At 46.0% G+C, this 19,977-nt stretch overlaps 1 protein-coding gene and 2 long non-coding RNA genes across 3 annotated transcripts; 2 read left to right on the forward strand and 1 right to left on the reverse strand.

Moving 5' to 3' along the window:
• Positions 1 to 1,289: 1,289 nt before the first annotated feature.
• LOC135812712 (uncharacterized) lies at positions 1,290 to 2,286 on the reverse strand. The gene is made up of 4 exons (XR_010552930.1): positions 2,084 to 2,286; positions 1,858 to 1,998; positions 1,644 to 1,710; positions 1,290 to 1,349 (listed from the first exon to the last, which is right to left on the reverse strand). It is a non-coding gene; the product is annotated as an uncharacterized LOC135812712 (long non-coding RNA).
• A 9,483-nt stretch (positions 2,287 to 11,769) lies between these two features.
• Positions 11,770 to 12,728, forward strand: LOC135812713 (uncharacterized). The gene is made up of 4 exons (XR_010552931.1): positions 11,770 to 11,952; positions 12,038 to 12,178; positions 12,326 to 12,392; positions 12,669 to 12,728. It is a non-coding gene; the product is annotated as an uncharacterized LOC135812713 (long non-coding RNA).
• A 2,745-nt stretch (positions 12,729 to 15,473) lies between these two features.
• On the forward strand, positions 15,474 to 19,463 carry LOC135812714 (uncharacterized). Its single transcript, XM_065325978.1, has 3 exons — positions 15,474 to 15,695; positions 16,595 to 16,651; positions 18,067 to 19,463. The coding sequence occupies exons 1-3, from the start codon at positions 15,639 to 15,641 to the stop codon at positions 18,997 to 18,999; spliced, it is 1,047 nt and encodes a 348-aa protein (XP_065182050.1). The 5' UTR covers positions 15,474 to 15,638; the 3' UTR covers positions 19,000 to 19,463.
• Positions 19,464 to 19,977: the final 514 nt, after the last annotated feature.

Raw genomic sequence — 19,977 nt, forward strand, 5'->3', positions numbered from 1 at the left:
TTTGGACTCTTTGGGAGTAAGTGTTATGGTACAGCGCTGATTTGCACATGCGGCATCTTATAATCAGGTTTGCTTACTTGCAAGTAGATGCATTTGCATACACTGTTTTGTATCACTGTATCACATTTCAATCCATTCTAGCGTTTTTCCAATCGGTTAAGGTGGATTTGAAGTACACTCTGTATCATAAACTTAGTTACGAAGGAGACAGTCTGTTGATGATCTTCAACTATTTGAAGTACAATGTACATTGCTGACCCATTCGGGATACTTCGTGGTTATTTGACGTTCTTTATCCTCAGTTTCAGTATAATACGTGTAGAATACTCGGTAGACGAATTCCAGGTCATTCTTCTTTTCCATTGTGTACTGTTCCTCGTCATGCCGTTCTGTGTGGAGTGTACACGTGCATGTGGTGTATGTTGTGTCTGTTGTGAATGGTCCGTGCGCTGGAGTGCTGCCGTCGTACAAGTTCACTGCCTTTCAGGCAGTGAACTTGTACGGTGGCAGTGCCCTAGCGTACGTCCCGTGCACCGGGATTTATATTCAATATAAATCCCGCGCGGGATTTATACTGGCCAATATAACCATGGCTAGACGAGCGCTGATTGGCTGAAAACAGGTCCTCCGCACCGTACCATGGTATAATACTCCCTGATTCGCACTTCGTAGATGTGCAGCAAACAAGTTCACGTTCCGTGCATTCGTTTTATTTGCACATCGTAGATGTGCACTGATTGACAAGTTGCCCATGCAGAGCATGCCTAATCGGCTTTTCGATCGGTTAAGAGAATGTTCAAATTCGGCCATATTATGAGCCCCAAGATCAGAACTCGGATCAACGTAGTACTTGAAGTCACCGTTCCCATTACGTCATGTACATTTACACACACACTCTGTTGAAGCACTGAAACATCGGTTTTCGGCTAATTCAACAAGCGAAATTTGAAAATTCGGCGAAAAGATGGGTAATTTCTTCAAAACCACTTTCTTCGGCGAATTTTTCGGCCGGCCGATTTGGGAAATGCCTACTATCCATGCAGGTGCATTAGATGCATATTTCTATTTTGATCGGGATACAGTAAGAATCAACCGGCTACGCCCGGAGTATCATGCATCAAAACAATTATTGAAGGGGTGTCACAGTGAAGCAGTGTTGCTACGCACCGCAAATCCCCTCTGCACTGCACCGAATCTATACTGGAGAATCCAGAGTGACCAGCAAAGAGTCACAACCCGCACGTATCCAGTCACACTAAGGCATATCCACCATTCCCCACATATTCACTGTAACAAAACACAATACTGTTTACTATAATGCACTTTTATTTAAATGGACTTGGATGAGTCTGTAGAAGAGAACACAATGCACGCACACGCATGCATGCGCGGGCACACACACACACACACACACACACACACACACACACACACACACACATCTAGGTTATAGTGCTATACACATATCTAGGGTTTAGGAAGCACGAGAATGTGTCGAAGCACCCACACATACCCCTTCATGCAGTGTACTTCAGTAGCCCAACACATTACGACTGCACAGGACCATCACAAAACACATTACGACTGCACTGTTACTACACTACACACACAGTTACTACACTATGCCTGTTACAAGTACTTACAAATAATTTTGAAACAAATGGCACATCCCGAAGACGGCAGGTCCAGACCTTCATACATCATCATCATCTGTAAAACCAAGCATGAGCGCACACAAACACTATTAGTGTCACGAATACGGAAGCAGGGTATTAAAGACAAGAGGATACGAAACAAGTAAGTATCGCTATAACGAGGGGGATAAGTATACATGTAGACAGAGCAGTGCTTACTTACAGGGTCCTAATACGCTCCACGGCGTCCCGGTAGTCGGACTGCAACAGCAGCCCGACCTGCCGGCCCTCCCAGTAACGGGTTAGATGGGCCGCACCCGCCAGGTGTGCGGCCACGGCTGGGCCTCCCACCAGCCTTTCTCCACTGTAAAAACGAAAGAAACCGCAGAAAGCACAGTGTCATAGAGCTCTTTTGTCGGGGGAGAGAGCTAGGAGCACTGCACACTTACCATTTGTCACAATATATGATGAGAAAGAGGCGGCGCTTGACGCACCGCCTCAGGTGCTGGAATAGGGGTATTACCCCTGACATTCGAACGCTACAGTGACAAGTGAAAGCCATTTGGACTGTAATGATACTGAAGTGAAGGTGTGAACCGCAAAGCAAGACCTTTACCTTCTTCCTGTCGAATTCGCTCCCCAGCTGCATACCGACATCATCCGCTAAAACCCAATCATACCAAGTAACGCAAAGGTCATCAGTTGACCTCTTGGACTTTTCAACTCTTATCCAAAACCACCAAGAGGAAAAAACCAGGATGAAGAAGACGTCAGTTGTAGAAGCGTTTGTGGAGGAGTTGTTACATTATTCTCAGTAAATAGATATGGCTGATACATTCGGTGTAGACGTGGACGACCGGTCGTGGTCTCTCACCACGGGTCCTTTACTAATAGAAAGGCGGACGCCAATACGAACTGTTGTGGAGGTGGCAGATCAAAACGCGCAGCAAGAAATTTGGCACGTCGATGGTAGACTCCATCGGGAGGACGGACCAGCTCTTGTTGATAGTAGGGGAGTGTCCGCCTGGTGCTATGAAGGTCGCCTTCATCGCGTTAATGAACGGGCTTGGATAGGACGGGGTAGCATCGAGTACTACCTCAACGGCGCCTAGAGCCGGCGGTCCTGCAGCCAGTTATTGTGACGCCACATGCTGTATTCTACGGTGGTATCACCAAGGAAGGCTCCACAGGGAGAATGCGCCAGCGGTTATACACAGGGAAGGTAACAATCGTGTACGGGAGTGGTACCGATACAACCTTCGGCATAGGGAAGATGGACCTGCTTTCATCTCTCAGGAGGAGGAGGGTGTCTATCAGTGGTACCTCAACGGGGTGTATTACGGTGACCACCATCAAGACCAGGCAATACACCCCATGGAGCTGCAGTACATCAATGTAGTGCCTGCTAAGGTAGACTCGTCAGCAATAAGTCATGAGTCCAGTTGTGTGATTTGTCAGGATGCCCTGGATCGTCCTCTATCCAAGTTGGAGTGTGGTCATGAATTTCACTTCCACTGTATCAAGGAGTGGATCAGTTCTGCCCCCAGCCCTACTTGCCTAACCTGCCGCTACTCCATGACTGCTGAGGACTTGGTTGAGTTCTTGTAGTAATACATGACACAGCTGCATGTAGGCGACTACGAATGACCAGTCATGTGCTACAGACAGACACGGACACGCCACCCTAAGTAGCCATGAGCGGCTCTTTGGACAAGGGCAACAAAGCACCCCGTGGGTGGCCAAGGTTGACACTAGCCACAAGTCTGCTCGCTCAGTTGAATAAGCTGGGTGTGCCCATGAAGACCATGGAAGACCTTTCCAGGTGCCGGCAACAAGCAGAGGACAAGACAGACTGGAAGAAACTGTGCAGCTCGACACTCGAGGACAAATCAGTATCAGCAGCTACTACACCTTGCTGATGATGCTCACAAGACAGAAGTGGGAAAAACACTGAATTTCTTTATTTAGTGCTCAACTACGCGAAATGTGTTATTATTATTATACATGTTCAACTGTACTCAGTCTGGCTGACTGCCATTCTCTACCACACATTACCGGACACTGTTGTGGGTGTCGTCGTTATCGTCGTCGTTGTTGATGTTGTTGTTGTGGGTTGTTGTCGTCGTTATCGTCGTCGTTGTTGATTTTGTTGGTGGCTGTTGTTGTCGGTTGTTGTCGGTTGCTGTCGTTGTTTGTTGTTGGTTGTTGTTGGTTATTGTTGGTTGTTGTTGGTTGTTGTTGGGTGTAATTGTTGGTTGTTGTTGGTTGTTGTCGGTTGTTGTCAGGTGTTGTTGGCTGTTGTTGGTTGTTGTTGTCGGTTGTTGGGTGTTGTTGTCGGTTGTTGGGTGTTCTTGTTGGTTGGTGTTGGTTGTTGTTGGTTGTTGTCGGTTGTTGGTTGTTGTTGGTTGTTGTTGTTGGCTGTTGTTGGTTGTTGTTGGATGTTGTTGTCGGTTGTTGTCGGTTGCTGGTTGTTGTTGTTGGTTGTAGTTGGTTGTTGTCGGTTGTTGTTGGTTGTTGTCGGTTGTTGTCGGTTGTTGTCGGTTGTTGTTGGTTATTGTTGGTTGTTGTTGGTTGTTGTTGTTGTGTGTTGTTGGGTGTTGTTGTTGGTTGTTGTCGGTTGTTGTCAGGTGTTGTTTGCTGTTGTTGGTTGTTGTTGCCGGTTGTTGTCGGTTGTTGGGTGTTGTTGTCGGTTGTTGGGTGTTGTTGTTGGTTGGTGTTGGTTGTTCTTGGTTCTTGTCGGTTGTTGTCCGTTGTTGTCGGTTGTTGTTGTTGGTTGTTGTTGGTTGTTGTTGGTTGTTGTTGGTTGTTGTTGGCTGTTGTTGGTTGTTGTTGGTTGTTGTTGTCGGTTGGTGTCGGTTGTTGGTTGTTGTTGTTGTTGTTGGTTGTTGTTGGTTGTAGTTGGTTGTTATCGGTTGTTGTTGGTTGTTGGATGTTGTTGTCGGTTGTTGTCGGTTGTTGTCGGTTGTTGTTTGTTGATGTTGGTTGTTGTTGGCGATTGTTGGTTGCTGTTGGTTGTTGTTGGTTGTTGTCGGGTGTTGTCGGTTGTTGCCGGTTGTTGGCTGTTGTTGTTGTTGGTTGTTGATTGTTGTTGGTTGTTGTCGGTTGTTGTCCGTTGTTGTCGGTTGTTGGCTGTTGTTGTTGTTGGTTGTTGATTGTTGTTGGTTGTTGTGGGTTGTTGTCGGTTGTTGTCGGTTGTTGTGTTTTAATCGTTATTTTGTTCATTATCCAGGAGGATGTTGCTATGATACAGTACCATTTTTTCGCATATTTGAGACAAGTTTGTGTAACGTTAGTGTGACGTGGGGTATGCTGATTGGATGTGAGGTGGTGAGAGTATGCTGATTGGCCGATAACAATTAGTGGAAGGATAAAGTAATGCGCTGCTTGTGCAGCTTAACCAAACACATGGTCTGTGGGAAACACCTTAGTAAAATAAATATAATAATAATAACATGAATTGCCACCGGCACCTGAGAGACTCGAGCCCCGCAACCTTGTTCAAATCGGACTTGGTAGCTTCGTACTGGAACTTAATCTTCTTCTTTTTGAGGTATGACCATACAAAACGCGCTTGGATTTTTTCATTTATTTTATTTTTTATTTTTTCATTTTTTTTTTCATTGCGACATTTTTAGCAGATGTCCACTCGTGAAACAAAGGTGAATCTGGAACGAATAAATGGTCCATGTCAAAGGCATGACGAGTCTCGAAGTCTTCACATTCATGATGGAACCTTGTCATGATTGACGCATACCTTGATGGTGCGCACATGAAATCACCCTGCCCCATCTTTTCCAATTCCATTCTTTTCACATCCTGCAACACATACCCTACTAGTATCAGTGGGGGGTGCTAGAATCAGAAGAGGCAAGGCAGCACTCTTCCGTGGATGTATTACTCGACACAACACCACCCATACTTGTTTTCTAGAAGTTTTGACTATAATGATATATTGCAGTAGGAAGTAGTATATAGTCAAATAGGATAGGATAAGAATGAATGATCAGCTGTCTGATAAAGAATGCAGTTCATTAAAGACTTATTGGAAGCTCTCTACCAGCTGATCGTCTTGTTGGACGGCGACACTGCATAATGATATGAAGCTCTCAGTTAGCTGTTTCAGTTCCGTGGTAGAAAGTGTCATGTGCGCGTCCAGAGCAGGATGAAAACATCTGGGCTCCACGTGGATGCAGACGATTGGAGCAACAGTAAGACGTACCTTCAACGCCTGCTCGTCAATGTCGAGGGAGACTGCCCCGGGGTAGATGAAAACATCTTGTTCCACATCCAGTTCGAACGAGCTGGTCGGGACTAGCTTGCTTTCACCGTTGATGTACACCCGACACTGACCGTAGGACGAGCGTGATGGGTAGAAGTTGGTCTTGATCTTCTCCACACGTCCTCTTCGGAGAGTGTCACGGAGCGATGGACAAGTCTTGATCAAGTTCGTAATGATGAACTCAGTGGACTCATTCAGTTCGATGTAAACCTGTCCTTGAGCATCTTTACGAGCTGTTGCCGTACTACCACAGGCTGGTAGAGCTCCTGAAGGGAAGTACATCTTATAACCAGGCTTGTAGAAGGATCTACCTGATGACTTGTAGGACAGTTGCATGTCCTCCTGAAACCCATCCACCACAATCTCTTTGTGGAGCTTGGTAGGAGCAGGTGGCACATAGCGACGCTTAGCCGGTACTGCGTTCGAAGAGAGCACAACTTGAGGAGGGTCAGCAGGAAGAGCGGAATTCTTCCTCACCCGTCGCTCGTATAGGGAATCCATCTTCCAGGAAGCGAAGGCAGAACAACTCATCAGCACTGTATTCGATCAAGATGTTGACACTGTTTTTCCTCCCCGTATTGCTCTTTTTCTTCTTCTTCTTCTTCTTCTTCTTTTGGCTCCGATCCATTGGACTGCGAGGACTGGCCCCTGGCCAGATCCCTTCTACATTCCGCAGTATCCATCTTCAACTTCTACATTCCGCTGTACAACCATTGGGGTAGATGACCTCATACCCTCGCCAACACGTCGACGTGTTGAAAAAAACAGTGTCAACATCTTGATCATGTTTTACATGAAGGAAGATACGTGTGTTCTTCGTGTGGACTTGTCATGGCGGTGATTTACTTCCCTGAAGATGATGTGCATAGGAGATGTAGTTTGATGAAGAAGCGTTACGCGGTACATGAGCGGTTATGCGGTGTGGATCGTCATCTTTTGCATTTTCTTTCGAAAACTCAACTCTTATCCGATCAGCTTTGCGTACACCCTCTTCGGGAGCAGATACTTGCGATGAAAAAATCCTGTTTGTACAAGAGTATAAACTATGCTATAGCATTATCCTGCATAGTATACGATACGAATGTGGATGTACTACGTAAAGTGCGTTCCTACTCACCTCGTAGCAATGTATCATGGTTGAGGTTCAGTCGAATCATGGAACCTCTTCCTCAGCATTTTCCACTCCTATATGTACTGCATCTCATGGAGTCGACTAGGATGGTGTCTTCATCTCAACTGTCCACGTTGCGTACGAATTTGCTGATTTTATCTCCATCTGATACATCTCTTATGACATCTTTGATTGATGCCTATTGTTGGGAAACCTATTCACTTGATCACGTGATTCAGAACTTGCACACGTTTGACTTTGATCTTATTTGCATACTGTATCAGTTCACTAAAGTGGCTGTATCATGTAAGGAATCTTTAAGATGAGATATTATTTGGTGGGCTGACTGGACAAAATGTTTTTGGCGAGTTTGATGCTGGTTGGTCAAATGTTTTTTGGCGGGCTCAATGCTGATTGGGCAAATGTTTGTGTCGGGCTTGATGGTGATTGGTTGATCTAGCTGACACATATTTTTAACATTTCAATCCGCCCCCGTCTCTGACTTGTATAAATACAGATGGTTGTCCTGTAGTTGAGTCATTCGTTCATCGAATACAGTGCTGATGAGTTGTTCTGCCTTCGCTTCCTGGAAGATGGATTCCCTATACGAGCGACGGGTGAGGAAGAATTCCGCTCTTCCTGCTGACCCTCCTCAAGTTGTGCTCTCTTCGAACGCAGTACCGGCTAAGCGTCGCTATGTGCCACCTGCTCCTACCAAGCTCCACAAAGAGATTGTGGTGGATGGGTTTCAGGAGGACATGCAACTGTCCTACAAGTCATCAGGTAGATCCTTCTACAAGCCTGGTTATAAGATGTACTTCCCTTCAGGAGCTCTACCAGCCTGTGGTAGTACGGCAACAGCTCGTAAAGATGCTCAAGGACAGGTTTACATCGAACTGAATGAGTCCACTGAGTTCATCATTACGAACTTGATCAAGACTTGTCCATCGCTCCGTGACACTCTCCGAAGAGGACGTGTGGAGAAGATCAAGACCAACTTCTACCCATCACGCTCGTCCTACGGTCAGTGTCGGGTGTACATCAACGGTGAAAGCAAGCTAGTCCCGACCAGCTCGTTCGAACTGGATGTGGAACAAGATGTTTTCATCTACCCCGGGGCAGTCTCCCTCGACATTGACGAGCAGGCGTTGAAGGTACGTCTTACTGTTGCTCCAATCGTCTGCATCCACGTGGAGCCCAGATGTTTTCATCCTGCTCTGGACGCGCACATGACACTTTCTACCACGGAACTGAAACAGCTAACTGAGAGCTTCATATCATTATGCAGTGTCGCCGTCCAACAAGACGATCAGCTGGTAGAGAGCTTCCAATAAGTCTTTAATGAACTGCATTCTTTATCAGACAGCTGATCATTCATTCTTATCCTATCCTATTTGACTATATACTACTTCCTACTGCAATATATCATTATAGTCAAAACTTCTAGAAAACAAGTATGGGTGGTGTTGTGTCGAGTAATACATCCACGGAAGAGTGCTGCCTTGCCTCTTCTGATTCTAGCACCCCCCACTGATACTAGTAGGGTATGTGTTGCAGGATGTGAAAAGAATGGAATTGGAAAAGATGGGGCAGGGTGATTTCATGTGCGCACCATCAAGGAATGCGTCAATCATGACAAGGTTCCATCATGAATGTGAAGACTTCGAGACTCGTCATGCCTTTGACATGGACCATTTATTCGTTCCAGATTCACCTTTGTTTCACGAGTGGACATCTGCTAAAAATGTCGCAATGAAAAAAAAAATGAAAAAATAAAAAATAAAATAAATGAAAAAATCCAAGCGCGTTTTGTATGGTCATACCTCAAAAAGAAGAAGATTAAGTTCCAGTACGAAGCTACCAAGTCCGATTTGAACAAGGTTGCGGGGCTCGAGTCTCTCAGGTGCCGGTGGCAATTCATGTTATTATTATTATATTTATTTTACTAAGGTGTTTCCCACAGACCATGTGTTTGGTTAAGCTGCACAAGCAGCGCATTACTTTATCCTTCCACTAATTGTTATCGGCCAATCAGCATACTCTCACCACCTCACATCCAATCAGCATACCCCACGTCACACTAACGTTACACAAACTTGTCTCAAATATGCAAAAAAATGGTACTGTATCATAGCAACATCCTCCTGGATAATGAACAAAATAACGATTAAAACACAACAACCGACAACAACCGACAACAACCCACAACAACCAACAACAATCAACAACCAACAACAACAACAGCCAACAACCGACAACAACCGACAACAACCGACAACAACCAACAACAATCAACAACCAACAACAACAACAGCCAACAACCGACAACAACCGACAACAACCGACAACAACCAACAACAACCAACAGCAACCAACAATCGCCAACAACAACCAACATCAACAAACAACAACCGACAACAACCGACAACAACCGACAACAACATCCAACAACCAACAACAACCGATAACAACCAACTACAACCAACAACAACCAACAACAACAACCAACAACCGACACCAACCGACAACAACAACCAACAACAACCAACAACAGCCAACAACAACCAACAACAACCAACAACAACCAACAACAGCAACCGACAACAACGGACAACAACCGACAAGAACCAAGAACAACCAACACCAACCAACAACAACACCCAACAACCGACAACAACACCCAACAACCGACAACAACCGGCAACAAAAACCAACAACAGCAAACAACACCTGACAACACCTGACAACAACCGACAACAACCAACAACAACACCCAACAACACACAACAACAACAACCAACAACAACCAACAATAACCAACAACAACCGACAACAACCGACAACAACCGACAACAACCAACAACAACCGACAACAACCAACTACAACCAACAACAACAACCAGCAACCGACAACAACCGACAACAACATCCAACAACAACCAACAACAGCCAACAACAACAACCAACAACAACCAACAACCGACAACAACCAACAACAACCAACACCAACCAACAAGAACACCCAACAAAAAACAACAACACCCAACAACCGACAACAACCGACAACAACAACCAACAACAGCCAACAACACCTGACAACAACCGACAACAACCAACAACAACCAACAATTACACCCAACAACAACCAACAACAACCAACAATAACCAACAACAACCAACAACAAACAACGACAGCAACCGACAACAACCGACAACAACAGCCACCAACAAAATCAACAACGACGACGATAACGACGACAACAACCCACAACAACAACATCAACAACGACGACGATAACGACGACACCCACAACAGTGTCCGGTAATGTGTGGTAGAGAATGGCAGTCAGCCAGACTGAGTACAGTTGAACATGTATAATAATAATAACACATTTCGCGTAGTTGAGCACTAAATAAAGAAATTCAGTGTTTTTCCCACTTCTGTCTTGTGAGCATCATCAGCAAGGTGTAGTAGCTGCTGATACTGATTTGTCCTCGAGTGTCGAGCTGCACAGTTTCTTCCAGTCTGTCTTGTCCTCTGCTTGTTGCCGGCACCTGGAAAGGTCTTCCATGGTCTTCATGGGCACACCCAGCTTATTCAACTGAGCGAGCAGACTTGTGGCTAGTGTCAACCTTGGCCACCCACGGGGTGCTTTGTTGCCCTTGTCCAAAGAGCCGCTCATGGCTACTTAGGGTGGCGTGTCCGTGTCTGTCTGTAGCACATGACTGGTCATTCGTAGTCGCCTACATGCAGCTGTGTCATGTATTACTACAAGAACTCAACCAAGTCCTCAGCAGTCATGGAGTAGCGGCAGGTTAGGCAAGTAGGGCTGGGGGCAGAACTGATCCACTCCTTGATACAGTGGAAGTGAAATTCATGACCACACTCCAACTTGGATAGAGGACGATCCAGGGCATCCTGACAAATCACACAACTGGACTCATGACTTATTGCTGACGAGTCTACCTTAGCAGGCACTACATTGATGTACTGCAGCTCCATGGGGTGTATTGCCTGGTCTTGATGGTGGTCACCGTAATACACCCCGTTGAGGTACCACTGATAGACACCCTCCTCCTCCTGAGAGATGAAAGCAGGTCCATCTTCCCTATGCCGAAGGTTGTATCGGTACCACTCCCGTACACGATTGTTACCTTCCCTGTGTATAACCGCTGGCGCATTCTCCCTGTGGAGCCTTCCTTGGTGATACCACCGTAGAATACAGCATGTGGCGTCACAATAACTGGCTGCAGGACCGCCGGCTCTAGGCGCCGTTGAGGTAGTACTCGATGCTACCCCGTCCTATCCAAGCCCGTTCATTAACGCGATGAAGGCGACCTTCATAGCACCAGGCGGACACTCCCCTACTATCAACAAGAGCTGGTCCGTCCTCCCGATGGAGTCTACCATCGACGTGCCAAATTTCTTGCTGCGCGTTTTGATCTGCCACCTCCACAACAGTTCGTATTGGCGTCCGCCTTTCTATTAGTAAAGGACCCGTGGTGAGAGACCACGACCGGTCGTCCACGTCTACACCGAATGTATCAGCCATATCTATTTACTGAGAATAATGTAACAACTCCTCCACAAACGCTTCTACAACTGACGTCTTCTTCATCCTGGTTTTTTCCTCTTGGTGGTTTTGGATAAGAGTTGAAAAGTCCAAGAGGTCAACTGATGACCTTTGCGTTACTTGGTATGATTGGGTTTTAGCGGATGATGTCGGTATGCAGCTGGGGAGCGAATTCGACAGGAAGAAGGTAAAGGTCTTGCTTTGCGGTTCACACCTTCACTTCAGTATCATTACAGTCCAAATGGCTTTCACTTGTCACTGTAGCGTTCGAATGTCAGGGGTAATACCCCTATTCCAGCACCTGAGGCGGTGCGTCAAGCGCCGCCTCTTTCTCATCATATATTGTGACAAATGGTAAGTGTGCAGTGCTCCTAGCTCTCTCCCCCGACAAAAGAGCTCTATGACACTGTGCTTTCTGCGGTTTCTTTCGTTTTTACAGTGGAGAAAGGCTGGTGGGAGGCCCAGCCGTGGCCGCACACCTGGCGGGTGCGGCCCATCTAACCCGTTACTGGGAGGGCCGGCAGGTCGGGCTGCTGTTGCAGTCCGACTACCGGGACGCCGTGGAGCGTATTAGGACCCTGTAAGTAAGCACTGCTCTGTCTACATGTATACTTATCCCCCTCGTTATAGCGATACTTACTTGTTTCGTATCCTCTTGTCTTTAATACCCTGCTTCCGTATTCGTGACACTAATAGTGTTTGTGTGCGCTCATGCTTGGTTTTACAGATGATGATGATGTATGAAGGTCTGGACCTGCCGTCTTCGGGATGTGCCATTTGTTTCAAAATTATTTGTAAGTACTTGTAACAGGCATAGTGTAGTAACTGTGTGTGTAGTGTAGTAACAGTGCAGTCGTAATGTGTTTTGTGATGGTCCTGTGCAGTCGTAATGTGTTGGGCTACTGAAGTACACTGCATGAAGGGGTATGTGTGGGTGCTTCGACACATTCTCGTGCTTCCTAAACCCTAGATATGTGTATAGCACTATAACCTAGATGTGTGTGTGTGTGTGTGTGTGTGTGTGTGCCCGCGCATGCATGCGCGTGCGTGCATTGTGTTCTCTTCTACAGACTCATCCAAGTCCATTTAAATAAAAGTGCATTATAGTAAACAGTATTGTGTTTTGTTACAGTGAATATGTGGGGAATGGTGGATATGCCTTAGTGTGACTGGATACGTGCGGGTTGTGACTCTTTGCTGGTCACTCTGGATTCTCCAGTATAGATTCGGTGCAGTGCAGAGGGGATTTGCGGTGCGTAGCAACACTGCTTCACTGTGACACCCCTTCAATAATTGTTTTGATGCATGATACTCCGGGCGTAGCCGGTTGATTCTTACTATATCCCGATCAAAATAGAAATATGCATCTAATGCACCTGCATGGATAGTAGGCATTTCCCAAATCGGCCGGCCGAAAAATTCGCCGAAGAAAGTGGTTTTGAAGAAATTACCCATCTTTTCGCCGAATTTTCAAATTTCGCTTGTTGAATTCGCCGAAAACCGATGTTTCAGTGCTTCAACAGAGTGTGTGTGTAAATGTACATGACGCAATGGGAACGGTGACTTCAAGTACTACGTTGATCCGAGTTCTGATCTTGGGGCTCATAATATGGCCGAATTTGAACATTCTCTTAACCGATCGAAAAGCCGATTAGGCATGCTCTGCATGGGCAACTTGTCAATCAGTGCACATCTACGATGTGCAAATAAAACGAATGCACGGAACGTGAACTTGTTTGCTGCACATCTACGAAGTGCGAATCAGGGAGTAGTATAATGACACGTGTACTAGTACACCTTGTGTTATATACAGAAGCCTTGCTTGGTAGTTAACATGTTTTTCGATTTTGACAGCATGTTACAAGGTTGTAGTCAGGAGCACTACGCGTCTACACCTTGTGTTGCACTGCGTCTTTTCCACACGCATAGGACCACTGAAGGTCACACGCCCCGCGTGCGTATGCACGCATGCGCAATATGTCATTCACTGCATGCAATGCACATCTACGATGTGCAAATCAGGGGATAGTACGTATTTTACTACTCCCCGGTGCGAATGCACCGAACGTGCACAAGTGCACGTTCGCCATCTATGGCGAAAAGAACCTTAAGAATGACATTTATGGCATGCCAGGGGTCAAACGTCAAACTCTGGGGGATCCCGGGGCCAGACCCAGCACGACCGACACAGTGTGCCTTATTTGGACCAAAGGTCAAAGGTCAAAAAGTGTGCCAGAACCTGCCCCTCACTTACTACTTACGCCCTAGGATCCCCATCACCACACACACTTCGCATTACATGCAGGATGCAGCCATGATGGGTCTGTTTTCTAAGAGGGTGAAGTGCAGCGCGAGCTGACATGGACTGCATAACCCACTCAGTCTGAAGCAGATCTAAGCGACACAGCCATCAGATATGATATGACCGTACTGTGCACGTACGTGGGAGGTCAGCAGTCAGCACAGTCCACGCTTACATGTCATGTACAGTAAAACCTGTAACTAACGACCACCGTGACTAGCGACCGGCCTGGTACTACCGACCACTTTGTCAAGCACGGACGGTCTCACATTCAAAATGCACTGTGACTAGCGACTACCTGCTAAACGCGACCAGCGACCGCCTTTTCTTGTCCCAATGTCGAATTTTGACCCGTAACTAGCGACCGCGATGTAGCAAATCAAACATTGCTTGAAGCTCCTTCTCGAAATTTTGATGATTTTCCATGGTCGTTTCGATACTACAGCTGGACAAATGAGCGCAGTCTCATTTTTACTGTGGAATCAGTGTGGATTGCACTACACCTGTCATAATTTCAAGTGCTGTCAAGAACAAACAAGATAGGAAACGTCTTGGAGAGCGCATCCAAAGCGCTCTTTGATCGATGTTACTACTCGAAGGAGAAACTAAGACTGAGCGGCTCTCTGTCGAAGTGCAATCACACAGGTCAGTCACCAGACTCACCCCTACACCAGGTCACACTGACAGTCTGTGCTGGCTAGCTAGCATGCTACGGTATTATGTACTCAGCTGTACGGAACACAGGCCAGGATACGATGGCGGATAATAGCCTACAGTGAAAGGTGCGAAAACTCGCAACATCGCCGCATCAAGTACTGGTACACACTACTCACTAGTACAGTTTACGCTACACTACATCCAAGTCGGAGCGACTGAGTTTCCACTGCAGATCAACACACTGATACCAGTTGCCAGTGTAGTCGCACACAGATGAGGATGGAGTCGATAGTGACTAGTGCACTGCCTGGCCAGGCCAGCGCTGCTCTGGAAACCCAGTCACCAGTGAGTCGACATACGTGTCAAAAGGTCGTATCGCTTTCAGTGTATAAAAAACTTGATTTTGTCTCTCTCCAAGTGTTGTATGATCTGAAAGAAGAATGTCAGTGCGCAAGTGGTGGGGGATTGTATTATCTGCATTTTGACATACATATCATATAATGGGATCCATATATGGTCGCGCGGTGCAAACCTCTAACTAAAGACCACCTGCCACTAACGACCACTTTTCCGGGCACCAAGGGGTGGTCGTTAGTTACAGGTTTCACTGTACATGTAATAATATAACGAATTGGGGCTGTTAATTGAAAATAGTGTGACGTCAATGGGCCCTTTGGATACGCGTGGCAAGGCAAAGCACAATGGACAAACAATAATGGCTAGGCCCAGCGGGATACGGTGATCTTGCTCCTTTCTATGGCTTGCAAGTACATGTACGGTCAGATTCTAAAGCCGTCGCGGATCGTGAAGCCCTTTCATGTGCTTCACCCACGCCTAAAACCTGGTATAAAGGTGAGCGCGGGAACTAGCATTCTCGCAGTTACGTTACACAAGTCAGTAGTGAAGAAGAAATCGGTTACGTTTGGTGTTGATTCACTACTAGCTGTTTACAGTTCTGACCTGTAGTTTCATGAGACTAGTTTTGTTGTAGATCTACAGCGTGTACAGAGCTGATCTACGTGCACGTTGCTATTTGAAAAAGTGGTTTAGCAGACCCTCTGTCAGCACCAGATATTTCGAAATGGACGTATCGGAGAGAACACCGCGCAAAAGTGAGAGTGACCGTCCCCGCCTTCAGGTGAGTAAATTTCATTTCTTCAACCAATTTTCTCAGCGACTGCTTTTATTGAGTATTCAAACTTCATTCGACTCTCACGAGTTAGAGGCTCTGCTTTTTTCTTCTTCAAATCGTGGACTCTGCTGCCGTGTATTTGTATTTTCCAAAATGGTTAATGAGAAGATGTAACCAATAAGTTATTTTGCAGTTGAGTTTCAAATATCTGGTCACCTCGAGACCGAATGCATTTGAGTAAATGAATAGACTCAGATGGAGAGCCAAGGGTGTGTCTTTACCACCATATTTATCAACCATTTGTACAGCTGCAGTGGCGTCTTCAACTTCATTCTCTCTGGAGAGCCAAGGTTTAATTTATACAAAAGAGAAGGACTGGTGGTGTTAGTGGAGAGTATAGCGTTACTTGTAGTTCCTCTGTCTTTCTCTTTTGTATAAAATAAATGAATAATCCAGGTTACCAACACTGCGTAGCCAATGCCCGTCATGTGCTTACACTTGAAATGAACTGTATACCATACATATCTGAGTATTACTCCTTTACTAGTGTTAGAGTTAGATAGTCAATGTGCTCATCTACATGTACATGACATTGTATAAAGACTGACTTGTAAGAGCGAGTCGTAATGCTATATAACGGCAACGTTCACGATGCCACCTTTCCAAATTTACACTAGAAGTAGGCCTGATAATTGATATACCGTGCACATGAACTATCAATGTACTGTTGGACAATTGACTGGCCGGATGACTGAACGGCGACATAGGCGACTTTGCAACTGTAGATTCGTATCTTCGACGTTAGCAACTGGTATATTAGCACTGAGGGTGAGCATACACAAGCGCATATAGTTGATTCTGATGATGTCTTTGCGTTTTGTTTGTTTTTCATGGTTCAATCATAGGAGCGCGGCGTTGCAGGGCTGAGAAATTTATTGTCGAAGAACGCTAATCGCCCCAAGGTAAGCGGCCCCTTCTGAGTTCTGACTCAGCATCCTCGAGGAAAAAAACACGTTTACTAACCCTCAATTATGTATTTCCTTTTCAAACAATGACTGGGGAGTTTTATAACCTTGCTGAAGAGATGTCCAAATCTAGAAATGACTATAGCGAAATTGCCAGCACGTATTCTCCTCTCCACGCCGATATTTGGTTTGATTATGTGGCCAATGATGCAGTATCTACAATATGCGTATTCAGTACTACTATGTATAGACCATAGACACGCGCACACACACACACACACACACACACACACACACACACACACACACACACACACACACACACACACACACACACAAGCACAAACACCCAGACACACACACACACATACTCACACACACACACATTATTATACACACACAAACACACACACACCACACACACACACACACACACACACACACACACACACACACACACACACACAAACACACACACACACACACTTTTGTTTCCTTTGGTTTATATCATTTCATTCCGCTGCCTCAGCAGTACACTCATTGCATTCCCAACTCATCACAACCATGCGCTCTTCAGCCGAACCATTCAGACACCAGCAAGGACACTTCCGTTGAGAGATGATATTATTGTTCCACGCCTCTAGACGGCCGTTTCGCTCCCTGTCGGAGCTCATCAGTAGAGGATGATAATGATGATAATTGAGGAATGATCATTCTTATACACCAGAAATGGCGCAAGTGCGCGCTTTCCACATTATAACAATGGCATATGCAAGCTGCTAAAATGGGGAAGTGTGAGAACAGCGATAAATATTCATAGTACGCGCTCATTGGTGGAGAAACACACCACACAGGCGACGAAAATCTTACGCGGAATACTTTTGCCAATGGAAAGTACATGTATGTTGTTTATTATTATGATGTTGCAATAGCCATGTATGCAGGCGAGGCGAGACTCACCGCCGAGATCCCCCAACGCGACAGGCTCGGTTGCCGATCAGTATTATCTCTCAACGGAAGTGTCCTTGCTGGTGTCTGAATGGTTCGGCTGAAGAGCGCGTGGTTGTGATGAGTTGGGAATGCAATGAATTGAAAATATGGCCGATAGCTCTGTCGCAATATTTTATTCAGCAGTACAACGTACACTAAAGTCTTGTACAGTGTACTTTCGCATCAATACACATGCAAACATGCGTTATAATTATGCAAATGCATGTATATGACTGTATAATAGATCCATGATTACTTCTGCACAGTTCTGCATAGTTTTCACTGATATCATGATATGAGGGCAACTGAATCACTCTCAAGATGACGTCATAGCAACGAATGTAGTAAAGTTATTCAATGAATTTTGAACTGAGTCACTGAATTAACTGTCTTCTCCCTTTGATTTCTATTGAATTTTGTAGAAACAAGCGTCAGATGATAATGAAACAGAAGATATCCTCCAGAAAATGGCAAAGAAGAACGCAGAGATTCAACGGAAATTCGATATCGCTCAACGAGATCGTGAAGAAGCTGCTGCGGTGGGTGCCTCATTCCGTTCTTCCCAATGTAGCACGCAGGCCTCCAGACTCAACGGTTCTTACGGCGCTATGTGTGCGCAAAGTCAGAACAAGCCCGAAACACATTTATCTGAGCAAAATTCTGCCAGTGTGAAGCACGCCAGAATAATGTCCCCGCCATCCAGTCAAATATCTGGTATGTCCTGTAGACGAATCCAGTCTGCCGGGAGCGCTTGTGGTCCTCTTCCGCCAAAAGGACGAGCCAGGATCCGACCACAGTCTTCCCACATGGCTGTCGTTGGTAATGTCGGAGCATCAACTGGGTCACAGGCATCAAGTCAAACTTCTACCATATCCTCGATACAACTCCAGTCTGCGGGGAATGCTCCTTGTCGTCTCCCGTCAAAAGGACGCGGAAGAGTCCGAGCACAGCCTCCAAGCATGGCTGGTGCTGGAAATGTTAGAGCATCAACAGGGCCGCATACTACCGCACATGGACGGATGACGTTGACTCCCACTGAACAACCTGGACACAAGCAGACGGAGAGGGATAGTGATAGTGATTCGTTGCAGACTGCGTCGTTTCCAAAGATAGAGTCGCCGTCCCTCCAGGCCAGAAAGAAGCCTGAATCCAATCGCTTTGCAGGGCTTCGGGGTGCGCTACTCGGCCTGGTAACTGAGATACACGCGAAGAACGAAACATTGAAAGAGGATCAGTCCACACTGTTTTCTGGACATGTGCAAGTGGTGAGTAAGCCGAACAGGACTCCCACCGAACAACCGGGGCACAATCAAAGCGGAAGTACAGATGTGTCCGGCCAGCCGCAATCAGTATAATACACTAAGCAGTGATGTTATAATTTCTCGCCGGCCGAGCGGAGAGAGTGAGGCGAGAAATGATTTCTCCCGCAACAAAATTATTTTTCTTTCGAATATGGAATCTGATGTGTTCTCTTTTTGTTGCTGTTCTTTTTGCCTGACTCTTTCAGTCAGTGTTTTGTGTCTCACCAGTGTCTCCACCCTCCCACCCTTCATGTCTGCCCATCTTCTTCCATTTCTTTCTTGGCTGTAGATATGTTGTTCCTGTTTTTATGCTGCCATGTTGCAACTTGGGGATATCCACCCGGTTTTTTCCCTCATTCGTACGTCCGTCGGCGCGAGGGTTTTTTCCCGGCTGGCTCGGTCCAGAGAAATTAATCTGACGGTCCCAAGCGGTGCTTGTCCTGGCTTATTTATGTTAGGTGAATGTACTCATTCTTTCTTCCTGAGGTCTCTCCATCTGTTGCTGCTCTTAGTTTTCTTCTGCATTCCGGTTCACATCTGGGTGCGGGCCACTACCATCACTCTGTGTGCTCCTGCCTCTGTTGTCTGGGTCCATGTCGTTATGTCGGTGTATGTGGAGCGAGAAGAGATGAAAACTAAAAAAACTAGCACTTAAGGTACTGAGGTATAAGAGGTGTTGGAGTTAGATGTCAGGTTGCCGAATGTCTCAGTACTCCTTGCCAGTTTTGTGCCATTTTGTCGCACTCGCTGACTGTACAAGATCTGGTTACGTTGGTGGACAGTTTGTCATAACTCGTAACATTTTGTCCTTTTCCTTTCTTCATCATACAGAAAATTATTAGTATAAAAGATTTCGAACAAGACATTCTTGACATCCTGGGACTGACGGAGCCCAGGATGAACGGAGGCAGCGCAGATACGTAGATCTACGACAACGGACTTGTTCTGTATAGTTCGGGTGGTTCGTCGTCCAGAGCTGGACTGGAGTTGATCTTCTCACCAACAAAAAAAACTAGTAAATAACGTGGATCA

Source organism: Sycon ciliatum, chromosome 3 (genome assembly GCF_964019385.1).
Source record: "Sycon ciliatum chromosome 3, ocSycCili1.1, whole genome shotgun sequence".
In the NCBI taxonomy this organism is placed as follows: Eukaryota; Metazoa; Porifera; class Calcarea; order Leucosolenida; family Sycettidae; genus Sycon; species Sycon ciliatum.